General features: G+C 49.0%; 1 protein-coding gene across 7 annotated transcripts in view; it reads right to left on the bottom strand.

Annotated features, from left to right (window-relative positions):
- Positions 1-27,324, bottom strand: part of FIG4 (FIG4 phosphoinositide 5-phosphatase) — a 71,312-nt gene that overhangs the window by 35,768 nt on the left and 8,220 nt on the right. For 2 of the 7 annotated variants that reach the window (XM_078782058.1, XM_078782057.1), the window contains exons 2-4: positions 23,985-24,231; positions 23,811-23,893; positions 22,765-22,863 (exon numbers count right to left, since the gene is read on the bottom strand). In XM_078782058.1, the coding sequence (XP_078638184.1) occupies positions 22,765-22,863; positions 23,811-23,825 (114 nt within the window). In that variant the 5' untranslated portion in view covers positions 23,826-23,893; positions 23,985-24,231. The remainder of the gene's footprint in view (positions 1-22,764; positions 22,864-23,810; positions 23,894-23,984; positions 24,232-27,324) is intronic. The other 5 variants (XM_068123137.2, XM_068123136.2, XM_078782061.1 and 2 more) reach the window with 3 other exon arrangements.

Below are 27,324 nucleotides of genomic sequence, written 5' to 3'. Positions count from 1 at the left end.
TTGGTGCAATGCAATGTTAACTAGTGGAAAACAGAGCCTTAACTAATACACATAATAAAGAAATAACTATAGAGAGGTTCTATACGTGTGTGTACATGGACTAGCTAAGGGGGATGACCTTTGACCTTTACACACATGGAGGTATTTACAAGAACTATTTACTAGAGGGTCATATTTACAACACAGGATTCTCAAATCCGCAACACTGCACCCTCATCCTCCAGGCACATCCCGGGCCTATAAAACTTTACTTAATGCGGCACGTCGGTGTAATTCCCTCTACAATTAATCTGACCCTGAGTGCGACAATTTTAAAACACAAATAAGTATGTCCCGCTGTTGCATTGCACCCTACCTAACAGATTCACGCCCACAATTAACCGAATTGCGGAATTGATTCTCAAACTACACATGAACGGTGGGGAGCATTATTTACAAGTGATGTTAATTGTATTTACAAAACGCAACCCAGGACCTGCAATTTTTCTTTTGGGAACAAAAAGGAAAATCCTGTGGGAGGGGAGGAGACAGCATGTACTGCATCGACGCACCAGCACCAATAAAGAGCACCAAAACACCAGAAAGCACCATCCAGTGCTCATTTCACACCATAATAATAAAACACACAAAAAAAAACCCACTGATGCTGGTCTTCCTCGTTCTGCTCTGCTGGTCCGTCGTTCTTCCAGATGTTGTCGTGTTCTTTGCTTGCGGCCTATTTGGTGGAAATAAAAAGGCACACAACGCGTCCATTTTTTATTTATGGCCCACAGGGGCCGACTATGGGTGGTTCACCTGTGGGCTGGGTGCCACCTCACCGAGGTCAGCAAGCAAGATCTTTCTTGGGCCATCGTGGCCGGTCCCAGCAGAGGGGCTAGGCCCCAACACATGGGGTCCATAAGTGGTGCTTGGCCACAGACTGTGGTCCATTAGTGGTGCGTGGATGCAGGCAGCTGTTTGCGAGAATTTCGGGCACACAGACACGGCCTCCCACATGCTCCCCTCAGTGCCCAGAGGGCACGATCCTCGGTTGGGAGAAGGAAGACAGAGAAGACAGGTTAGCGAGGGGTAAGGTCACAGGGGTACACATCAACGAAGGTAATGCAAGGTGAGGTGCGCCTGGAGACTGAGCGGAGAAAAGCTCGTCCCTATCGTACGTCACCCCACCCGTCACCTGTTCCACCCTTGCCCCCTTACCCCCGTATTTACAAAATCTACACACTTACCAATCCGTCACTAATGTCACGTCTTCCCCATATCTCCCCTAATACCAAATTTATCCACAATCCCAATTTCTAACCAAATTTGCCATCATCCAATTCATCATCAATCCCTCTTAAGGAGGAAGAGATGGAACAACAACACAATGTCACACCCATGTCATGATGCGTCTCACAATCCAAACATTTGCACAAAAATAACCAAAACATGGCATGGTGTGGAGTTACGTCACCTCAGGTGAGTGGATGTAGATGGTGCGAGGAGATTCTTAATCCTAACTATCCTCTAAATGACTTTAATACACTTTACACAACCCGGGGTCTTTCCCTGCCAATCCATTGGCCATCTTACACTCTATGCGGTTTTAAGAACCAAATTCCCATTGACCAAACTGTGGTGCTTCATCAATTTGGGGTCTCACTCCCCCGGTTCCACTCCCTGTGCCTTTGCACAATTTCGGGACTGAGTCGTGTGGCTCCCCTAACAGGTCTACTTACCTGTGCACCTCCGCCACTGAAGTTGCCTCCCGAGCGTCCCTGCTCCTCGCTAACCTACCTGGGGAAGGCCCTCTCTGGCGCTTACCCCCCTCGGTGCCCTCTCTGGCACTGGGCTACCCGGGTCCTTCCTTTGGATCCTCGGGCCCCATTGAACTCTAACTGGCTCCCAGAGCCTACCTGCGGCCTCACCTGGCCAACAGACTACCAGTGGCGGAGCGTCCAACCAACCATCCCTCTAACAGGCCACACGCCCAGTCTTTTCCACATCACTAATGCACCCATCCAAACACCATTCTTCCACACGCAGCACAGATGCCAATATCCAACCACAATTTACATATACCCTCTACCTAACTCTTAAACTACCCTCCCCGGGTATTCGTGATGGGGTCCATCCTTCCCATACACACCTTCGTACCATCCACTCCACTCCACAGTTTCCACCATACTCACTCCACACCATCCATTCCATACTCCATATATTCCAGACCATTTATTCCATACAACCATGCTCCATACCTGTATTTGCACACCTGTGCCATCACACCTGGTGCTTCCTGCACCCTCCTTCCTCCCAGGCTTCTTCATTCAATACAATGCACAATCACAATTATTCCTCATACGCTGCTCCATACACTTCCACGCTCAATACAACTCACAATCACCTCACACTTTTCACAATACACTTCTAACTCTCCAAACCATTGCCTCAGACACCCAAATTCTCCCACGCTCATACACACATCTCTCCCGAGCATTGCCAAGCAATTCCTCATTTGCTCAATATCAAGATTCTCACACACACGGCATCATCTGATCTACCTGATGCCCTTCTAACTTGGTGCTCCCCGTCTTCCCTTTAAACTAAGCACATACCACGTCATTAACAACCAGCTAATCTACCTACGTCCCCGACTACCTGTACAATGTCGCTACTTACTCCTTATGTCACCTATGGTCATTTTTCTATATCCCTATACAATTATCCAAACCCTCCCTCGGTGAGCTTACACTGCCAAACCCCATAACTAGTGCTCATGTGCCTCGTGTGGATGTGAGGGATGGTGGATTTGACATCCCTCCACCTCGGGTATCTTCCACTATTAATTTTGCCATCAAATTTCCTGCATATCAAAATTTGCCAATCACTGCCAATCATTTTACCAATCATCAATTTGCCAATCATTATTGCCAATCCTATTCACTATTCCAAAATTTCGGATCCAAAACACCATCATCATCACAGTCCGCTATATCTGAGCCTCTCGGTACATCATTACCTCATTAAAACTCGGCTTTGCAAAGCCGAGCAATGAATTCGGGTAGTTTGGTCACCTGCAGGTTGAGTCCGTCCGGCATTTATGATTCTGGGGAGGCGGCATGCTCGGCCCGAGATTCCACGCACTATCTCGGCGTGGAGCCTTGCGGTCTCCGGCCCGATGACCGAAGCTCGCCCGGTCGGAACACCGTCCCCGCCAGGGGGCGAAGGTCCGACCTGGCCCCCCTCCCCCGGAACCGCGCCGATCGCCGCTCTGACGCGGCACCGACCATTCAGTGCAGGTCCCGGCCCGAATCGCGCACGACGCTCCGAAGAGCGACGCGCTGACGGTCCCGGCCGGTCCTCGCTGCAAACAAAGCGCACCGCGCACGGAGTGCTCGCGTCGGCTATCCGTCGCCCTGAACGCTGCCCCGGTCAACGTCGATGCCTCCCGGACATGCTCACACCACTCGTTCCATTTGTTGCTCATACATCCCATGCACTTCGTCAATTCCACCACCATACTCCATGTTACACACCACACCTCTCACACACCCTCTTGCGCACACTCGCCGTTCGCACACTTCCTCAACACATCTCCTCGCGCCCACTCCTCTGTGACAACCATGGGTGTGCACTCTTCTGCACACCCGACCACGCGCTTCGGTGCACCCTCCCGCACAAGCGCCACCACCAACTCACTCTCCGTGTCACACTCCGTACACTCCGACGTGCATTCTCGCTCGCACTCGGTTCCACACTCGCGCTCCGATGTGCCCTCTCGCACTTGCGCCACCACCAACTCACTCTCTGTGTCACACTCCGTACACTCCGACGTGCATTCTCGCTCGCACTCGGTTCCACACTCGCGCTCCGATGTGCCCTCTCGCACTTGCGCCACCACCAACTCACTCTCTGTGTCACACTCCGTACACTCCGACGTGCATTCTCGCTCGCACTCGGTTTCACACTCGCGCTCCGATGTGCCCTCTCGCACTCGCGCCACCACCAACTCACTCTCCGTGTCACACTCCGTACACTCCGACGTGCATTCTTGCTCGCACTCGGTTCCACACTCGCGCTCCGATGTGCCCTCTCGCACCCGCGCCACCACCAACTCACTCTCCGTGTCACACTCCGTACACTCCGACGTGCATTCTCGCTCACACTCGGTTTCACACTCACGCTCCGATGTGCCCTCTCGTACCCGCGCCACCACCAACTCACTCTCCGTGTCACACTCCGTACACTCCGACGTGCATTCTCGCTCGCACTCGGTTTCACACTCGCGCTCCGATGTGCCCTCTCGCACTCGCGCCACCACCAACTCACTCTCTGTGTCACACTCCGACGTGCATTCTCGCTCGCACTCGGTTTCACACTCGCGCTTTGTAACACGCTCATTCCCCGATGCACACGTTTTTCCACAAGCGCGCCATTTCCACTCACCCCACTCACAAGGGACCCTTCACCAACACCCGGATGCTTTCTCGATCGCAAGCGCGTGAAAATTCTTTTGTCGCCAAACATCCTTCTACAAAATCTCCCCGCACAATATACAGGCCGACTCACCTGGGGGATTCTTCTTCCTCCTCGCTCCAACACCTGCAAATCTTTATTGGGGTTAGGAAGTACAACATCATGATGTGAGCACGGACTTTGCACATATTCCATCTCTCCCTGCCACGAGTGCTTTTCTAAGTCCGGCGTCTGCTTAATCCCAATTTCCACTATTGGTTCGGTTTCTTTGCCAATTTGAATTAATTCCCTTCCTTTATCTTCTTTTCCCTCGGCGACCGCTGGCTCTAATAAAATTTCCTTTTCTACCTCGGCGGTCGCCGGCTTTTCCATACCCCGGGTCGCGATCTCTATACCCGTCATTTTAACCGCGCTTTGCTCCGCCTCGCTCAACCAGCGCTTCTCAACCCGCTTTACCTCGTCGCGTACCCTTGGGACCTGCTCGCCCAACCTGCGGTCAATGTCTTCCTGTATTCTTTTCGCCGTGGCGTTCATTTGCTCCTGAAATCCCTCCGGGTTGTACCTTGCTTCGTGCCTCACTTTTTCCATGTCCATCCCCCGGGTAGCCATCATTGCATCAAATCCCTTACTGTCACCCATCAGAGAGGCACCGAAATGCATCATCAAAAGGCCCCAGTCCATTGGCGCCGCAGGCGACTCTCTCTCTCCCACGACTCTCTCTCTCTCTCTCTCTCTCTCTCTCTCTCTCTCTCTCTCTCTGTCGGTAACCCTGGGATTCTCCTCTCCAGTACCTCGAACCCAGCTCCAGCCTCAAACCCAGCTCAGCAGCACGCACAGCTTCTCGTACCAGCCTCTCGTACCAGCCCAGTAGCATGTACCTCTTTTCGCGATTGTCGCACGCCTATATCAAGCGGGGCATGACATGCCCTCGGCTGTTTGGGTACCGCCCCCGTGCTCTGTTTTGTGGCCTTATATGGCAATGCCACGGTCCTGTTACCTTATTTGGGTATGGAGCTGACAGCCCCGCCCCCGTGGCGCGCCATGGGCTTGTCTCTTCTCGGCGACCCCGCCCTTCTTGTCCAAACAGAGCATGGAGCACATATTTACAATGGCGGCGAACGCCGCTTCCAAACCAGGGCCAGTTGAGAGGGCGCTCACCCCACGCTTGTCAAGCGGTTTTGCACAGAGAGGGAGAGTTTGGCTGGGAAATGCAATCTTTGAAGGGGACCTATCTTATTTCATTTGGTGCAATGCAATGTCAACTAGTGGAAAACAGAGCCTTAACTAATACACATAATAAAGAAATAACTATAGAGAGGTTCTATGGTTCTCTACGTGTGTGTACATGGACAAGCTAAGGGGGACGACCTTTGACCTTGACACAAATGGAGGTATTTACAATAACTATTTGCTAGAGGGTCATATTTACAACACAGGATTCTCAAATCCGCAACAATATATATGTATAATGTATAATGACTGGTATAAAACCGAAAGGTTTTCAGATTCATGAGTGTATGCAGGACTCGCTGCGTTGCCCTGATAAAGCCTCAACAAGGGCGAAACCAGGTCGATAACTGTGAGCTTTTGCATGCACTCATGGTTGTATTTGAAATAAGATCTAAAATTACGTACTGCAAGATGGCTCCTCCGGAGTTTGGCAGGCAAGGCGTACGTACGTGGTGGAACAGGTATTTATTATTAATTATGTACAAAACCAAAGAAACCAAAGGAAGAAACGAAAGTAATTTACAGAAGAAGAAGACAGCGCAAATCCTTACACAAGCTTAATTATGGAACCCCAGACAACACAGACAGCACAAACTAACGTACACGAATGGGGAATTGCAGGCAGGAATGAATGGCTGGAAGGAGAAGGTTCAGGTGGGACAACAGGGCTGGAAGGTTTGGCAGGTTACAGCAAGCAGGTCCGCTCCGGGATGGAAGCGAGGAGCCGGCAGCTCCACGTATTCGGCTTTACACCGGCAGAGCTTCCTGCAGCAGCTCCGCACAGCTCGTCTCTCCTGCCTTCTCACCGTCTGCTTCCTCATGCGTCTCTGCCTCCTCAGGCGTTCTCTTGCACCTCCTCCCGCGTCTTTTTGGTGGGGGCCTCGCGCCAAGGGTTTTATAACCACACCCTTGAAACCCTCTCGAACTCTCTAGATGTTTCTAGCCACGCCCTCTCAAGCCATGCCCACCGAGTTCTGGTTGGTTGGTAAGGCTGGCTGACTCCACCTTTGATGACGAGGGCTCCCTGGCTCCACCTTTTATGACGAGGTGGGGCCACGCCCGTGCTGTGGCGGCTCCGCCCACCTTCTTCTCCGATCCTGGCCTCGTGGGCAATGGAGTTTTGGTGGTGAAGAAAACAGCCCAATATCAACGGCGGGGAATGCCGCCGAAAATAGCCCAAATGTCACTGGTACTTGGCAGAGGCGATTGGGGAAAATTGAAAGGGGATCTATCTCATTTGATTGATGCAACGCAGAGTCACTATTGGAAACACAGCCTTACCTGAAACACATAATAATGATATAACTACGAAAAGGGCCTATGATTCGCTACGTGTTGCAATGTGGACTAACTAGGGTGAAATTATTTCAATTAACAGCCAATTAAGGGGAAATGTACACAGGGGTTATTTATAAGGGAATTTACTACTAAATTTACATGTGAAGGTTCTAAAAACCGCAACAATATATATATATATATATACATATATATATATATATATATATATATATATATATAAATATATATATACTAGCGGGGTCACCCGTGGGAATCCCACGGGCATGGATGTGTGTGACATTTCGACATATTGAGTTATATGCTGCACATTCATTTTTACAAAATGGTTACTGGCAAGTCATCAGATCCAGAAATGGTGTGAATTTAGTTATTTCACATAATATGTGACCCCTCACTCCTCTCCACCTGACACTCTCCTGTCTCCACCTGACACTCTCCTGTCTCCACCTGACACTCTCCTCTCTCCACCTAGCACTCCTCTCCTCTCCAAACCCTCACATCCCTCTCCTTTCCAATCCCTCACCTCTCCAATCCCTCACACTCCTCTCCTCTCCAATCCTTCACACGCCTCTCCAATCGCGCCTCACACTCCTCTCCAATCGCGCCTCACACTCCTCTCCAATCGCGCCTCACACTCCTCTCCAATCGTGCCTCACACTCCTCTCCAATCGTGCCTCACACTCCTCTCCAATCGTGCCTCACACTCCCCTCCAATCACTCCTCTCCAATCGTGCCTCACACTCCTCTCCAATCACGCCTCACACTCCTCTCCAATCGTGCCTCACACTCCTCTCCAATCGCGCCTCACACTCCTCTCCAATCGCGCCTCACTCGCCTCTCCAATCGGCTTTCCCCGTCTCGTTTCTCTCCTTTTTCTCCCGTCTCGTTCTTTTTCTTGCTCCAAATTGGCCCGTCGGAATCGGAAATCGGCCCGTCTCGCCCGTCGGCCCGTCGGAATCGGAAATCGGCCCGTCTTGCTTTTGTGCTTGTGCGTAAATAAATTGTGTTCATGACACCATTTCTGGTGTTGGGCTAGCGGCTAGGGTGCCGGCTTAGGATCCTGGGTTCGAATCTCGGTCGATCGCCGAATTAATGCCAGGGGGGTTGACTCAGCCTGTCATCCTTCCGAGGTCGGCTAATTGAGTACCAGTTCACTGGTAATTCCCTGTTTGTCGTTGAAGGCGGCAAAAAGGGTTGGCGTCAGGAAGGGCATCCGGCCGTAAAACATTGCTTCAAAAAGGGGACAAAAAAACAACAACTACCACGGTCCCCGAAAAGGCCAACCCCCGCTTTGCGGGGAAAAATGGCCTCTAAACGGTGGTTTTTACACCATTTCTGGATCTGATGACTTGCCAGTAACCATTTTGTAAAAATGAATGTGCAGCATCTAACTCAATATGTCGAAATGTCACACACATCCATGCCCGTGGGATTCCCACGGGTGACCCCGCAAGTTTGCATTGACGTTCGTCGATGGACTCGTTCGCCCGTCTCATTCGTTTTCTTGCTGCATCCTGTTCAAGTCTGCGTTCTTCATCGATCGTCTCATTCATTTTGGAAATAGAAGTTTCCACGCAGCGCATGAATTGTCACGATCCTCAAGAGGAATTTGTCTCGTAATCATCAAATGATAAATGGCAAGTAAATTATATTGTGGAAAATTAAAGATTTCAAATAAACCTATTTAAAGTGTATTCGCACATAACTAATTTAAAAAAACGAAGAAATATCTCTCGGTAATTTCCTGAAACATATTTTACTTCCGGCTAATAATGTTGAATTAAATAAAAACGAAGAAATATATGTCGGCATCATTGTTGACGTTTTTGTGACGACTGTCATCAAACGAAAAAGTAATATATCTTAACGGAAAAGCAAAAGCGAATTTTTAATATATATCGACACGTTGCCGTCGGTGTCATGTTGGGCGGTGTATGATACACCATGACGCGATTTTTAAAAATATATCTCTGCATTTTCCCGCGTGTGTGGAATGTTCTCAATTATTGCTGACACCGAGTCCAAAACCATCGATAAAAATGAAATCATATGGTGAGTTAGATTGGAGATAAAGGCGTGAGAGAGACTCAATGGCCTTGAAGTTGAAGTTACAGGCGTTTGAGAATTCATTTCGTTCTATAAACGGCAACTTTCATTGGATTTCCTTCCCGTTTTTTTTCAACCGAGTCGAAAACTATGTTAGCGACTGTGAAAAATGAAATGATATATCGAATTTTTAATATGTATCGACACGTTGCCGTCGGTGTCATGTTAGGCGGTGTATGATACACCATGACGCGATTTTAAAAAATATATCTGCATTTTCCCGCGTGTGTGGAATGTTCTCAATTATTGCTGACACCGACTCTAAAACCATCGATAAAAATGAAATCATATGGTGAGTTAGATTGGAGATAAAGGCGTGAGAGAGACTCAATGGCCTTGACGTTACAGGCATTTGAGAATTCATTTCGTTCTATAAACGGCAACTTTCATCGGATTTTCTTCTCGTTTTTTTTCAACCGAGTCTAAAACTATGTTAGCGACTGTGAAAAATGAAATGATATATCGAATTTAAAATAGATATCGACACATTGCCGTCGGTGTCATGTTGGGCGGTGTATGATACACCATGACGCGATTTTAAAAAATATATCTCTGCATTTTCCCGCGTGTGTGGAATGTTTGTGGAAAATTAAAGATTTCAAATAAACCTATTTAAAGTGTATGCGCACATAACTAATAAAAAAAACGAAGAAATATCTCTCGGTAATTTCCTGAAACATATTTTACTTCCGGCTAATATGTTGAATGAAATAAAAACGAAGAAATATATGTCGGCATCATTGTTGACGTTTTTGTGACGACTGTCATCAAACGAAAAAGTAATATATCTTAACGGAAAAGCAAAAGCGAATTTTTAATATATATCGACACGTTGCCGTCGGTGTCATGTTGGGCGGTGTATGATACACCATGACGCGATTTTAAAAAATATATCTCTGCATTTTCCCGCGTGTGTGGATTGTTCTCAATTATTGCTGACACCGAGTCTAAAAGTAAAACCATCGATAAAAATGAAATCACATGGTGAGTTAGATTGGAGATAAAGGCGTGAGAGAGACTCAATGGCCTTGAAGTTACAGGCCTTTGAGAATTCATTTCGTTCTATAAACGGCAACTTTCATCGGATTTTCTTCCCGTTTTTTTTCAACCGAGTCTAAAACTATGTTAGCGACTGTGAAAAATGAAATGATTTATCGAATTTGATTTGAAATAAAACTGGGGGAGAGCAAGACACCACGGGCCTACAAAACAGGACTCAAAGCTATGCGAGTTAATAAAATGGTGGATATTTGTTTATAGCCACTCCCAGAATGGGTGGAGCTATGGGTGGAGCTACTCTGCAAACCGAGTAAGCCACACCCCGGACAGACACCCAACAGATAGACAGACAGACAGACAGAAGCATCTACGGCTATTATAATATAGATATATATATATATATATATATATATATATATATATATATATATATATATATATATATATATATATATATATATATATATATATATATATATATATTGTTACGGCCCGCGGTTAAGGATGTTGGTTTGCCGAGCGGATGGCACCGCGGCCTAACAATTACCCCGATTAACCCGATCCCCGAACGTTGGCCGGATCGCGCCACAGATATTCAATATGGAAAAGACAAAAGCGACACGGATGTGAAGAAGAAGAAGAAGACGAAAAGAAAAGGTTGAAAATACTACTATAATTTATTTACTATTTACAGGCTCAAAGAAACCAAGGAGAAGGAAAGATAATAAAATAATATACAGAAGATTTTTGAAACACAGTGAAAATCGCTAGCTTATCTAAACAGACTTAATTAATACCCAGGACAGAACAAACGAAGACGACTCACACGGGGAATGATGATAGGAATGGCGGAGGTGGATGGCTTGGAGGGGGGGGGGGGGGGGGGGAGGCCGGTCCAAGGGGTCCTGCAGCACGATCGGCGCGTTTAGCAGCCGCCGTTCCTTCGCGGCCCTGCTCAAAACCGCCGTCCAGGTCCCAAGCGGCTGTTGAGTGTTGTTGCTGATGTGGCCGCCGCTGCTGCTGCTGCTGTGGACGTCGCGTGCTTTGCCAGGACTACAACAGGCTTTGTGCTTCCCTGGATGATGATCTCCTTGGATGTTCTCTATGTTCTCTTGGTCCAACAACTCTTTCTCTTTCTTGGTCCGACCACTCCTCACCATCGACAACCCAACGCAACCAACGCAACCACTGACCCTCCACCACAACGCAACCAACAACCCCCGCACTTCTTGCGCACGCGCCTTTATAGCGCCTCCGGCGATTAAGCCGCCGGCCTTTTGGACACGCCCATCGGTGAGCTCACCTCGGCCATGGTTGGTCGCGCGACCCTCTGGCTCCGCCCTTGATGACGACGGGCGGGCACGCCTTTCTTCCCCGACCCGAGCACATGTTCAATGGTGGTTTTGGAGGGGATGTAATTGGCAAATTGAGGCTTGGCCATGACAAAAGGGGAAATGGAGGTTTTTGGGAATGGGAATGAAGAATGAAGGGAATCTATCTTATTTCACTTGGTGCAATGGAGTGTCATTTTAATGGAAGACAAAGCCTTAACCTAATACACAGAATAAGGAAATAAACTACTGAACAGGGATATTATAGTGTCCTTCAATGTCTGCTTTATGGAATTAACTACCGGAACGCCCTTTGACCTTTATACAACAGAATGGAGGCAGGAAGGCGATATTTTACAACAATTTACTACAATACAACACAATAAAAAAAACTCAATCCTCATATCCGCAACACTGCACCCTCCTCCTCTTAGGCACGTCCCGGGCCTATAACTTTAATTTAGTGTGACACGTAGGTGTAGTTCCCTCTACATTTAACCTGACCCTGAGTGCGACAGTTTTAAAACATAAATAAATATGTCCCGCTGCTCCATTGCACCCTACCTAACAGACTCACGCCCACAGCTAACCGAATTGCGGAATGGTCTTCAAACTATACAGTGACGGTGGGGAGCATTATTTACAATGACGCTACTTTTATTTACAAAACGCAACCCAGGACCTGTGATTGTTCTTTCTGGGGGGGAGACAGTCTGCTCTGCATCAATGCACCATGAAAGCACCCATAAACGCACCAACACACCCTCAAGCACCAATCGGTGCACAGTCATCATTGTTCACTGAATAAAAATAAAAACAACAACCCCTAACCCTGCAGGTGGTCTCTTGCTCTTCGGCTCCCTCTGCTGGCTATTATTATTTTCCTGGTGTTGTCATCTTCCCTTGCTGGTGGCCTATTTGCAATAAAAGAATGCACCTAATGTGTCCATGTCTATTTATTTTATTTATGGCCCACAGGGCCGACTAGTGTGGTTCACCTGTGGGGCATCGGTGCCCTGTGATCAAGGTCCGCCAGCAAGATATCGGGCCTTCATGGCCGGTTCCAGCAGAGGGGCCATGCCCCAACCCATGGGGTCCATAAGTGGTGCTCGGCCACAGACATGTGGTCCATAATGTGGTGCATCGATGCAGACAGCTGGTTCTGGGAGTTCCGGGCGCACAATGGCGGACTCACGCACGTTCCCCTCGGCGCCCAGTGGCGCACAGGTCCTCATGTGGGAGACAAAGGGGGGGAGAGACAGATGAGCGAGGGGTAAGGTCACAAGGGTACACATCAATAAGGCAATGCAAGGCGAAGTGCGTACAGAGCGCGAAGTGAGAAAGCTCGTCCCTACCGTACGTCACCCCCCCTGTCACCTACACTACCCTTGCCCTTACCCCATATGTACAACAATCTACACATTTACAAATTCGTCACTACTGTCACGTCTTCCCCTTATTTCCCCTATACCAAATTCGTCTCCGCAATCCCTCTTTCCAAAATTTGCCATCACCCAATTCGTCATCAATCCTCATAAGGAGGAAGAGATGGAACATCAAGCACAATGTCACACCCACGTCATGATGCGTCTCACAATCCAAACATTTGCATCAAAAATAATAAAAACAACCTGGCATGGTGCGGAGGTACGTCATCTCAGGTGAGTGGATGCAGATGGTGCGAGGAGATCTTCATCCTAACTACTTTCTAAATGACTTTAATACACTTTACACTACCCGGGGTCTTTCCCTGCCAAACCATTGGCACTCTTACTCTATGTGGTTTTAAAAACCAATTCCCATTGGCCAAACTGTGGTGCTTCTCAATTTGGGGTCTCACTCCCCCGATGCAACTCCCTGTGCCCTTGCACAATTTCAGGACTGGGGCGTGTAGCTCTCCCAGCAGGTCTACCCACCTGCACACCTCCACCACTGCAGTTGCCACCCGAGCTTACCTAGCTCCTCACCCTAACCTATCTAATTGGGGAAGGCCCCTCCTGGCTCTGTCACCCCTCGGTGCCCTCTGGCACTGGGCTACCCGGGTCCGTCCTCCGGATCCTCGGGCCCCATCCACAACAACTCTACTGGCTCCCAGAGCCCACCTGCGGCCTCACCTGGCCAACATCCTCACAGTGGTGGAGTGCCCAAACCAACTACACACACTAACAGGCTACACGCCCAGCCATTTCCACAACACTAATGCACCCATCCAAATACCATTCTTTCACCCGCACCACAGATGCCAATATCCAACCACAATTAACCTATACCCTCTACCTAACACTTACACTACCCGCCCCGGGTATTCGTGATGGGGGTCCATCCTTCCCCCATTCACACCTTCGCACCATCCACTCCACTCCATAGTTTCCACCATACTCACTCCACGACCATCCATTCCAATACTCCATATATTCCATACCATTTATTCCATACAACCATTCTCCATTCACCTGTAGTTGCACACCTGTGCAATCTTACCTGGTGCCACCTGCACCCTCCTTCCTTCCTGGACCATTTGGTCAGCACAATACTCATCACCATCACTCACTCAAACACTGCTCCATACACCTGTTCAGTTGCACACCTGTGCAATCACACCTGTTCCTCACACACACGGCATCGTCTAATCACTTGGTGCCCTGCTAACTTAGTGCTCCCCGTCTTCCCTTTAAACTAAGCACATACCACGTCAATATCATCCACAGTAATCTACCTGCGTCCCCACTACAGGTATCAGTCACTACCTAATCTTAACGTTACCTATTGTCAATCTCTAGGGCCCTACACATTATCCAACCCCTCCCGGGCTAGTTTTCACTGCCATAAACCCCATAAATCTAGTGCTCCTTTGCCCCCGCTGTGAGGGATGACAGAGTTGCCATCCCACCACATCGGGCATCTCCCACTACCATCCCCGCAGTCCTCTGACGCTACGAGCCCCCGTCGCAAGAGGTACTGGGTCCTGCCTCGGCATCTCGAGCGAGGCGATCCATGAGGGCGCCCGCTCGCCGGCATAAGGTCTTATCCGGTCGGCATGGACGATCCGAGGGGGGGTCCGTGGCCCCATTTTGATCTTAACGACCACGTCACAGACTTGCGACAGGACGACTCCCGGGCCTTGCCAGGGGGAGGTGAGTTTTGGGCACCTGCCCTTCCGCCTCCGGGGATTAAAGAACCAAATCTTCATCCCCGGAGCGTATTGACTCCCCTGGCTCCAGTCGTCGTACCTGTGCTTCATCTTGGCCCCCGCCAGATGGAGCTGGCGGCGGGCGAAGGCATGGACCCGCTCCATGCCTTCCTCCAAGTGATGTGCGTAACCCTCCCTCGGCGGTGTATCCGTGGTGTCTGGCACGGGACCGCATAGCAAGTCGGCGGGAGCCCGTAACTCCCGCCCATACATAAGCAACGCTGGACTGTATGCGGTGGCCCCGTGCTGGCTAGTTCGGTAGGCCATCAACAAGTACGGGAGATGTTCATCCCAGTCATCCTGACGGGTGGTGGTGAACAATGCCAGTTGTTGGATCAATGTTCGATTGAACCTTTCCACCATCCCGTCAGATTGTGGCCGCAAGGGCGTGGTCCTGGTTTTCCGAATTGACAGGAGTCTGCACACATCTTTTAGCAATTGACTTTCAAAATTTCGACCCTGATCGGTGTGCAGCTCCTGTGGAATCCCGTGCCGACATACAAATCCTTCTACGAAGGCCTGCGCCACAACCCCGGCTTCTTGGTTGGGGAGGGCGTAGGCCTCCGGCCACTTGGTGAAATAGTCCATTCCAACGAGGATATACTTATTACCTTGGCGGGTGCGGGGCAGCGGTCCTAGAATATCCATAGCCACCCGCTCAAGGGGGGCCCCCACCTGATGTAATTGAAGGGGGGCCCTCATCCTCCGTGCTGGTCCCTTTTTGGCAGAACAGGCGTCGCATCTCCGACACCAGTCCTGTATGTCGCGCCCCATATTCACCCAATAGAACCTCCGGCGGACCCGAGATATTGTCTTTGTCCTGCCCAAGTGGCCGCCGGAGCGGGTACCATGCACCTGTTGCAATATGACGTTCTTAAATTTGTCAGGGACTATCACCAGCCAGGAAGTTCTTTCAGAGGGAACCTCCACCCACTTGCGATATAAGATGTTGCCTTTCAACTCCAGGGTCTGCCACTGAGCCCAATACGCCTTTGTTTGTGCCCCGAGGCGGGTGACCTCTTCCCCCTTTGGTCTTTACCCCAATTTGACCCATTGGAACACCGGCCCCAAAACAGGATCCTCCTGCTGGGCCATGCTCCAAGCCAACTCTCCAAATTCTTCATCCGCGGTTAGTGGCAAAATTGGCCCTCGCACCCGGGTTGCCCAGACGACGAGAATCGGGGCAGAATCGCCCAATTGCTCCCTCTCCTCGTGTCTCGCACAAAATTTGCAGTTTTCCCCCAGACAAGGACGCCGAGAGAGTGCGTCCGCATTACCATGGGCCTTCCCGGCCCTATGGGTCACATTGAAATCGTACTGCTGCAACTTTTCCAACCACCTTGCAATTTGGCCCTCCGGTTCCTTGAACCGAAGGAGCCATTGCAAGGAGGAATGGTCAGTTCGAACCGAAAATTTCCACCCATACAGGTACGGGTGGAAATGGTTCATGGCAGCCAGCATAGCCAATAACTCTTTGCGAGTGACACAATAATTTCGCTCGGGCCTACTTAAGGCCCGACTATAGTGACCAATCACTCTCTCCACGCCCTCCTGTGTCTGAGACAAAACTGTGCCCAATCCTTCCTGGCTCGCATCCGTGTCCAGGGTAAATGTCCCGTTACTAGTGGGGTAAGCTAGAAGGGGTGCGGATGTTAAACACCCCTTCAATTTTAGGAAGGCCTCGTGGCACTCCCTTGTCCAATTAAATCGCGTCCCCTTCTCCGTAAGCCGGTGGAGGGGACGGGCCAACTCCGCAAATTTCGCCACAAAGCGCCGGTAGTAGGAGCAGAGTCCCAAAAATCCCCGCACCTCCTTGATGGTACGTGGTGCGGGCCACTCCTCTACCGCTCCAATTTTGTCTGGGTCCGTTTTTACCCCCTCGCAGCCGATCACGTGACCTAGATAGGCCACCTCTCTTGCAAACAAAGTGCACTTACTCGGGTTCAGCTTTAACCTTGCCTGTCTGAGGCACCCTAACACCTGGTCCAAATTAGCTAACGCCTGGGGGAAGGTCTTGGCATTGTTACGTGGTCCTCCCGGTAACTACCTGGTCTTGGTGACCCCCGGACCGTGGGAGGACCCCGCCAGAAAGATCTCTGATTTAGACGCTTTCGTAACGCAATCAATATGAAAGACACAACAATTCAAGTCAATAAGAAACCCCCACACCAAGGATCCGGATTAATGGATTATATATTCCCAATCAATCAACCACACTCAACAATCAATCAACAATATTACTCAGATGGCCATCTCAAATATTTCCCCCCTTTCCCCACTCACGACCCCTCAATAGTCACTGTCCCTCACAATGTCTCTGGGCCCCTCCAGACCAGGGTGAAGGTCGACTTGTCCGCACACGGGCGGTTGAACGGACCCCTGGCGGACGTGCTCCAAACGTGCCCGTCACGTACCGGGAACAGCTGCTGCAGCGCACACCTCCTTGTAAAGCAAAGCGGGCAAAGCAAAGCGCGGCTCGCAAAGCGCGCGAGGCCCAAGGTGCGACCCGTACGCGTCCTTGTAGACGTCGAGGCGAACTGTGCCGGACGCTTGGTTCCGTGCACGAACCCACGGCAACTTGACGTGTAACCGGTAATTACACCGCACCGGTAACTCCTCTCGCCAGACGGGCTTTCAAACGCAGCGTTCCCCACGCTGCTCGATATCGACACCGCTCGCGTCGAAGCTGGGCGATGAGATGAAGATGGCCGCTTCTCCCGGACCTTGTGTCTTTTTTTTCTTCCGGTTCACTATCCCGTTTCCGGTCTCCTGTTATCCGGAGCCTATCTAACCCTTTAACCACAACAACCTTTAATAGAATAAACATTAATAAGCAATGACATGAATAGTAATTCACCTAAATCCGGGATCCGTAACAGCATGTACTAGGACGTCATCCAGGTATACCAGGCATGATTGCCATGGCATGCCGCCTAGTACATGTTCCATTAATCGCTCAAAGGTGGCGGCGGCGTTACACAAACCAAACGGCATCACAGTGAACTGATACAGCCCCTTACCTGTGGAAAATGCCGTTTTCTCCTTCCCTGTCCGATCCATCTCCACCTGCCAATACCCACTCTTGAGGTCCAAAGTTGTGAACCAATTTGAGCCCGCAACGGCATCGAGGGTGTCATCAATCCTTGGCAGGGGATATGAGTCCTTGAGTGTCACGTTGTTTAGCTGGCGATAGTCCACGCAGAACCGCGTGGTCCCATCTTTCTTTTTGACCAGCACAACAGGTGACATCCAAGGACTTCCCGAGGGCTCGATCACGCCTGCGTCGAGCATTTTTTCAACCTGCTCGTCAGCTTCCGCCCTCTTGCTCCAAGGGAGCCGTCGGGCGGCCTGACGAATAGGCCGGGCCTCACCGGTGTGGATCTGATGTTTCACCAGGCCCGTACGTCCAATATCCTCGGTGGACAAGGAGAAGAGGTCCAAATGGGACCCAACCAGTTTGTGTAAGGCCTCCCTCTGGGTACCTCCCAACTCTACACTACTACGATTTACCATCTCGCAAATGGGATCGGGCCAATTCCTAGTATTTATTGAAGGCTCCCCCTGGGGCCGGCTCGGCTGGACGTTCTCGCCCCTCACTGACGCGACTTCTCTAACTGGGGTGCAGCCAGCTATCTTCGTGCCCCTTACTATAGTGCGTGGTTCTGTACTAAGGTTAATTACTCGGACGGCCACCACCGGCCCGTCCGTTTATACGAGGGTGCGGCCCACGATTAAACCAGGTATGGATCGCGCTGCCACCGGTTCGACCAGGCCGCAGGATTCCTGCCATGTCGGGCGAGCTGACCATCGGGCCGGCACTATGGCCTCGGCCCCCGGAGGGATGGTCACGGCCTCAGGAGCCTCCAGGTTCACCCTCTCGGCCGTGCTCACCCCCTCCAATGGTAGCTCTCCACCCCCCATTGCAGGATCCCCCGGCTCGAGTCGATTTTACAACCGCTGGCAGTCAACAAATCCAACCCTATTTAGCATTGGTCGCACACCTCCGCCACCCAAACCTCTATCTCTCTTTTTACCGACCCCAACTTAAGGGTTACAAAACCACGCCCTATGATCGGGGCCGTTACCCCGGTAGCCAACTGCAAACTATGATTTTCCAGACGCTGGATTTTACCCCAGCCGTCTGCACTCAAATTAAGGATCACGGGGCTGATGATCGTGGCGCTGGCTCCCGTGTCCACAACGGCGTCTACCTCCACGCCGGCAATTTTGCACCGAATTGTTAAGCTACCTGTTCCAATTTGGACACAATGAATGACCTGTCGCGTCAACGAGGGCTTCTCTCCATCCCCTACTGCCGAACACCGCCCTGCATGCCCGGCACGTTCTAGTTTCCCGGGCCCTGGCGGGGGGGGGGGGGTGTCTGTGGTCGGCTAGGCCGATCGATACGGGGCGGAGTTGAGGGCATCGTCTGACGGGGAACGTCCCGGCGCGGAGCTCGACACTCCCACGCACGGTGACCCATCCGAGCACAATTATAGCACCTCACCTGGTAAGGTGCTTGCCTCCGGTATTCCAAATTTCCCCCCCTGTATGTCTGAATTGGGGTACTCTGTCGGGGACTACCGGGTACCACCACTGGAGCCGCCTGCCATGGTCCAGGTCCCGCTAGACGCCGATCCACCAGCCTCCGAACCACACCTCCTCTTTCCATACACTCCGGACCAGTCATACATCTCACCATTGGTCCCTCATGAACACCCGGTCCCGGGGGGCTCCCGCGCATCCCCCGTCCCTCCAAACACTACCCTTGGTGGTGTCGATGCCTGGGCCACCCTTCCGCAACCCGCTACCCACTCCATACCCGCACACCCTTGCTCACCAGCACCCCCCTCACTCCCCATAGCCAGACCTCCTTGCACACCTCCTCTTTCCATACACTCCGGACCAGTCATACATCTCACCATTGGTCCCTCACGAACACCCGGTCCCGGGGGGCTCCCGCGCATGCCCCGTCCCTCCAAACACTACCCTTGGTGGTGTCGATGCCTGGGCCGCCCTTCCGCAACCCGCTACCCACTCCATACCCGCACACCCTTGCTCACCAGCACCCCCCTCACTCCCCATAGCCAGACCTCCTTGCACACCTCCTCTTTCCATACACTCCGGACCAGTCATACATCTCACCATTGGTCCCTCACGAACACCCGGATCCAAATCACCCCCCAAGCCGACTGAAGCTCCCCTCACATCATATGCATTTCCGAATATATCGCCATTCACCTTGGCACCTCGTCTCCGCACCTCCTCTGCCACCTGCAAACTCTTTATTTGGTTAGTGAGCACATCATCACGATTCGAGCACAGACCTTGTACCAATTCCATTACCTCCTCCTTTATCTCCTTTTTAGTTTCCCTTCGTCTCTTCTTAATTTCACTCACCCCTTCTTCCACCTCCTCTAATTTTTCCTTTACCTCCTTCATCTCCCGGTGCGCCCCCTCTATCTCTTCCTCTAACGCCACTTTAACCGTTTCTATGTGCGTCCTCACCTCTCGGTCCTTCGTCTCCATTACTTCTGTCACCTCTTCCAACTTCTTCGTCAACCCCTCATGTACCATCTGACATTCCTTCAGTGTCGCTATTAATTCATTTTTTATGTCTTTTTGTGTCGCTTTTAACCCCCCGATTATTGCAGTGTTCTTTTCCACTTGGTCTACGAGTTCCTTTTGTCCCACTGTCAGCTGTTCTACTCCCCTCGTCAGACCCTCTATTCCCCCTTGTAACCTCGCCGTATTATTCCTCACCTCTTTCTCCATACGCTTTTCACCTCGCTTTACCTCCTCGCGTACCCCCGAGACCTCCTCACTTACACCTCGTCGTATCTCCTCCTTCATCTCCTCCCTCTCTTTTGTAGATGCCACCCTCATCTGTCCCAATTCATCCCTCTGAGCATCCAATTTGGTTTCTACCCCGATTTTCACCTCCTCTATCTGCTCTCCCATTTGTTTAATTTCTCGGGCGGATTCCTCCCCTATTTCCCGCAATTTGTTTTCCATCTTGTTTTCTAACCCCTCTAACCCATCTTTCACCCCCTCTATCTGATTGTCTAACTCCTCAAATTTCTTGTCTAACCCCTCAAATTTCTTGTCTAACCCCTTAAAATTATTGTCTAACCCCTCAAATTTCTTGTCTAACCCCTTAAAATTATTGTCTAACCCCTTAAAATTATTGTCTAACCCCTCAAATTTCTTTTCTAACCCTTCAAATTTCTTGTCTAACCCCTCTCTTAATTGCTCACTATCAGCCCTCGCGTCGTCCCTCATTTTCTCACCCATTTTCTTTTGCTCTCGGGTGGACTTATCACTTTGGGCATCCATTTTTGCCATCATTTGAATCATAAAGACTTGCATGTACTCTGGCATCTCTGGCTCGGCTGCCGCGACCACGTGCGCAGCGCAATTTGGTGCTGCTACGGTCACGGCAAAATTTGGTGCCGCTACAACCACGTGCGCGATGGCTCCATTTTGTGCGCCTGAAACCTCCTCAACCACATTGCCATTTTTCTCCTCCTCCCTTTCCTCCACATACATTTCCCCGAGGTCCTGGGTCGATTCTACCCCGTCTATCTCTCCCACCGACATCCCGTCGCCTTGACCAGCCATGGCGCGATTTCAAAATTCGGGTTTTGTAAAACAAACCAAATTTCAGTAGCTCGTAATTTTGAGTGCGTTAAGCGCACTTCGGGTCCGTTCCCGCTCCCGACACCAATTGTTACGGCCCGCAGTTAAGGATGTTGGTTTGTCGAGCGGATGGCACTGCGGCTTAACAGTTACCCCGATTAACCCGATCCCCGAACGTTGGCCGGATCGCGCCACAGATATTCAATATGGAAAAGACAAAAGCGACACGGATGTGAAGAAGAAGAAGAAGAAGACGAAAAGAAAAGGTTGAAAATACTACTATAATTTATTTACTATTTACAGGCTCAAAGAAACCAAGGAGAAGGAAAGATAATAAAATAATATACAGAAGATTTTTGAGACACAGTGAAAATCGCTAGCTTATCTAAACAGACTTAATTAATACCCAGGACAGAACAAACGAAGACGACTCACACGGGGAATGATGATAGGAATGGCGGAGGTGGATGGCTTGGAGGGGGGGGGGGGGGGGGAGGCCGGTCCAAGGGGTCCTGCAGCACGATCGGCGCATTTAGCAGCCGCCGTTCCTTCGCGGCCCTGCTCAAAACCGCCGTCCAGGCCCCAAGCGGCTGTTGAGTGTTGTTGCTGCTGTGGCCGCCGCTGCTGCTGCTGCTGTGGACGTCGCGTGCTTTGCCAGGACTACAACAGGCTTTGTGCTTCTCTGGATGATGATCTCCTTGGATGTTCTCTATGTTCTCTTGGTCCAACAACTCTTTCTCTTTCTTGGTCCGACCACTCCTCACCATCGACAACCCAACGCAACCAACGCAACCACTGACCCTCCACCACAACGCAACCAACAACCCCCGCACTTCTTGCGCGCGCGCCTTTATAGCGCCTCCGGCGATTAAGCCGCCGGCCTTTTGGACACGCCCATCGGTGTGCTCACCTCGGCCATGGTTGGTCACGCGACCCTCTGGCTCCGCCCTTAATGACGACGGGCGGGCACGCCTTTCTTCCCCGACCCGAGCACATGTTCAATGGTGGTTTTGGAGGGGATGTAATTGGCAAATTGAGGCTTGGCCATGACGAAAGGGGAAATGGAGGTTTTTGGGAATGGGAATGAAGAATGAAGGGAATCTATCTTATTTCACTTGGTGCAATGGAGTGTCATTTTAATGGAAGACAAAGCCTTAACCTAATACACAGAATAAGGAAATAAACTACTGAACAGGGATATTATAGTGTCCTTCAATATATGCTTTATGGAATTAACTACCGGAACGCCCTTTGACCTTTATACAACAGACTGGAGGCAGGAAGGCGATATTTTACAACAATTTACTACAATGCAACACAATAAAAAAAAACTCAATCCTCATATCCGCAACAATATATATATATATATATATATATATATATATATATATATATATATATATATATATATATATATATATATATATATAGTCTTTGTTAAACACCAAGATCACAGAGCAACATTGTGAAAAAAAAATAAAAAAATGAGACATGCAAATAAATAAATCTCAGCACCTGATCATCGGTGATTACAGGATCTAGGGGTTCAGTCCGGTCAATCTTCAAAATTCGAAACTTGGTTCCTGCATTGTTGGAGCCGACCAGATAAAATCTCTAAAAGACAGGAGACAGATCTCACTCGAGAGTGAAGGGATAACACAAATTAAATTGTAACTTAGGCTGGCTGGTTAATTAGATTCACAATGGACATCAAATTGCCAAGTCAGTTCAGGACTTTAATCTTAAGCTATCAACATTTGCTAAACAAGCAGAAGTTTTATTCTAAAGCCAGAACAAAATGATCAATGGTTACAATCGCAAAGACAAACATTTTCCCTTTGTTAAATCTTGCATTGCATTGCAGTGCAAGAACATTCCATGAGATTTTACGATAACAAATCTCCTATTTATTTATTGAATGCATATTGGACTGGGCTTCAATTACGAAGTAAGGCTGCTTGTTACATCATTGACGAGGTGTGCACTTGTCACTAATGCAGGTTTTTGGCCAGAGTGCTGGCGATAACTTGCTTACTCTGTCAAAAGACACCTTGGAATCGTTAACATCTAGCAGCAACTAATGCCGGCAAGAGAGGCTGAAATCTTAACATCCAACTAGAAAAAAATGGCACACTCATTTATTAAACACCGCACCTGCAAAAACACAAAGTGACAGTTTATAGTCATGTTGGGCATTAAAAAATACAACCCAGACTAGACAGGAAGCAAATACTACAAATATAATAAATATGCAACGAATGCCCAAGAATATAAATTACATGCTGAATACAGAGAAGATGCTGTGCGCAAAGTAAATGATCCCAATTCATCACAGTTAATTTTTAAAAGTGTCTATGCTGCCGAAGCGGTTTCTACAGCCAGGGTCGGGTCGCCAAATCCAGGGCAGAAATTTATAATTTGTTCAAAGTGCCGGGGATATCTCGCCTACTCTTTGTGATGGCCACCGTGGAATCATCAGCATCCACAAACTATTAATGCTGCCACACGGGACATCTAGTTCAACTGTCAGCTGAGGGACAGCACACACATTGATGCCTTGCCTGCATGTGAAACATCAGGATGACAGTTTATAGCTGGGCCGAGATTCAAACTCATGCTGGACAGCTTTGAGGCCATCCCAGCCCTGCACATGTTTGGAAGAAGCAAATACATGTAGCTGTCCAATGTTCTGGAAGGATGAATTTATTGTAAATTTCCCAAAAAAATAAAATCACCTTCTACGGGGTGGGTGGAGTGAGAGGTGAGGGGTGAGGGACTCATTGATGGTTTAGCTTGTCACATGACTGTAATATGTTCTTTGCATGGTGTTGACAAAGGTACTATCTCAGGAAAGTAGGACGAGTCTTCGTCAATGTCAAATCCCAAACAAGTTTGAGTTTATCAGACAACGTACAGCTTTTGTTTCATACAGGACCAGCTTCTGGATGCACGAGATGAGAGGAAGGGCAGAAACCATGAAGGCTGAAATGCACGCACACAGTTTTATCAGTGAGATTTTTTTTTTTGAAAAGACAATAAATTTCAAAAAGCCAAAAGGTTGAAAACTATGACAACTATCCAAGTGGCTTCACTGCCAGCGCAGCACCTTTGGCTTACGACAATCTATTTTAGTTAATTATACAAGTCAGGCCTTTGACACAATTACATGCAAAACAACCAATTTTAACTATATATAATTTAACCAGACTCAGTGGCACAACGGTCATCCGTTCCGAGTCTGGGAGGTTGGCGTTTCGATTCCGACACCGCCAAAGTCATACCAAAGACTAAATTGTCTGGTAAAAGTCTCGTAAGAATATATATAGTCATGCTCAATTGATTTACAAAATGATTTGAATTCAGAGAAAGTGGGAGGGGGGGATATGGACAATTAAATGGAATAATCTTCTTTTTTTATGCAGCACAAGGCTGCGGGGTAGCATCATTGGCTGAGGGTATGGCTGTGCCACTGATACAATGCCCTCTGCTGGGCATGGCAGGAATTTGGAATTTGTTCCAGAGTGCCGATGATAGCACACCTACTCTTCACCAAGGACACCACAGGATCTTTAATGTTCACCATGGAATCCTGGCAGATGGGATGTCCATTTAACATCCATTGATGGATGTCAGTTTAAAGCTGGGTCGAGATTCAAACCCAAGCTAAGCAGCTTCGAGGCGAGTGTGCTTACCTCTAGGCCATCCTGCCAGCCCTAATAGACTCATCAAGAACGACACGCTATGTGCAACTCATTGAACCCTGAAAGCTTTCATGGGGCAAGCAAACCTAAACTAGAAAAGGCTGACCTGCACTTGAATGAAACGACTTCATGTCGGGGAAAATCAGGTGGTTTGTTACCAGGACAAATACAAATCACTTACTGTCAGCAAGGAAGTGCAACATGTGATGCTACAAAGTACAGTAAAGGGATCTTGACTTTTTAAACAAACTAAAAGTAAGAAGCAGCTGATTAATTCACACTCACCTATTTATATGAATCAGTATTGGTGAATAATATCAGAAAAACGAAGGTGGTGGCAAGTGGTAAAACATGTGGTGAGGTGGAAAGAACTGGGAAGTGGCCGTGTGCTGTGTGCAGGAAGGGTGTCGGAGTGAACTCCATTCAATGTACAATGTGCGCTGAGTGGGTTCATCAAAAATGTAGTGGTTTTAGAGGGTCATAACCAGTGTGGCAGCTACATTCAAATGTAAGGTGTGCACAGAGGGAGCTGCAGATGGAGGAAATGTTGAGTTGGATCTTGGAGACAGCGTGAAGCTGGAAGGTGTGAAAACATTTTGTTACCTAGGAGACATGCTGAATGGAGAAGGAAGATCAGACTCAGCAACGGTTGCTGGAGTGAGATGTGCATGGAAGAAGTTTCGGGAACTGAGTGGCGTGCTGACGAGGAGGGGTGTCGTTGAAGCTGAAGGGAAAGGTGTATGCTGCATGTGTGAGAAGTGTTATGATTTATGGGAGCGAGACATGGGTAATGAACGTAGAGCAGCAACGAAGGCTGGAAAGGGTGGAAATGCGAATGGTTCGGTGGATGTGTGGAGTATCGTTGAGAGGAAGACAAATGATGAATTGCGAAAGATGATGGGAATAGAGCCTGTGATTGATGCTGTGAAGAGAAACAGGTTGAGAGGGTTTGGTCATATGTTGAGGAAGGATGAAAGTGACTGGTTGAGAAGAGTGATGAAAATGAATGTAGAAGAGAGTAGAGGATGGGGAAGACCGAGAAAGACTTGGCTAAAGATGGTCGAAGAAGAAATGCGGGCAAGGGGGTTAACAAGGGGAGATGCAGAAAATAGGGCAAAATGGAGAAGATCGTCATGGGGACCGCAAGGCTAACCCCCGCTCTAGCAGGGAAAATGGCCTTAAAATGCCTGTTGTTGTTGGTTGGTAGTATTGGTGATTAAACAATAAAATTAAGCTTTGCTGTTTCTTGGTCGTGTAGGTTTGATTCACATAGCAATTCAGAACAGGGTTACCGGTCATCTTGTCTGCACTTTGTTGTGGAAAATCTTGGTGAAAGAGGGCAAAAAGGCAATGTACGGACACCAAAGTAGTGGGAACACAGGCGGACACAAGAAGCAAGGGAATTGAATAACAGGAAAAAAAGGAGAGAAAAGTAAAAGGGAGGAAACTTCATTGTGGATATGGAAGATCCCATGATGCATTTCTTTTAAAATAGCTACAGATGTTGTTGAGACTTGTCTGACTGCAGTTTGCGTGCTAGGAATTAGTGATACATAGCAATAATAATCTTTGCGACCTTATCTCACGTGTAGAATGAGGAACACACCAAGCCACACGTCTGGCATGATTTGGACACCATACACATTCTGCAACACACCTCGCCAAATACAAAATAAATAAATAAAAATACATATAACATTACCTTAATTTTAGATGTAGGATACAATAAAATAATTGAAATATCCACATGCACAACACACAAAGACACACACACAAAGACACACACACAAAGACACACACAGACACACACAGACACACACACACAGACACACACAGACACACACACACACACACACACACACACACACACACACACACACACACACACACACACACACACACACACACACACCATTATAGTGCTCATGTTTTGGTATTTGCCGTGATTCCTGTTGAATGGCTATAATTTTCCCGCAGACGATGAAGCAGTTGATATCTCAAATGTCAACACCGATCCATCCATGCTTTCCAACATCGAAGGGATTGCACAGCTTTGAGGACATTTGTTGAAACAACTCAACAAAGTGTTAATGACAATCCACCAGATATGAGAGGTTTTTGGAAGGTATGTTCAGGTTTGCTGCTTCGTGCTATTCAGGCTGGGGTATTATCGAAGTCTATCAGGCTGTTGTGTTAGGAATTGGTCATTCCACCCCCTGCCCCCCTCCTCCCAGCCTGAATACATAGGGTTAAGTCAGACAAACTGATTACTCAGTGCCACATCCTTTTATAGATGCATACAAGCACAAAACACCATCAGCATGACAAGATGCTCCAACCCCTTACCCATTTCAATGACTAAGATGGGCTGGCA

This window comes from Myxine glutinosa, chromosome 7 (genome assembly GCF_964187855.1).
Source record: "Myxine glutinosa chromosome 7, kmMyxGlut1.1, whole genome shotgun sequence".
NCBI lineage: Eukaryota > Metazoa > Chordata > Myxini > Myxiniformes > Myxinidae > Myxine > Myxine glutinosa.
The sequence above is the reverse complement of the archived record's forward strand: the minus strand, read 5'-3'. Positions and strand labels throughout refer to the sequence as shown.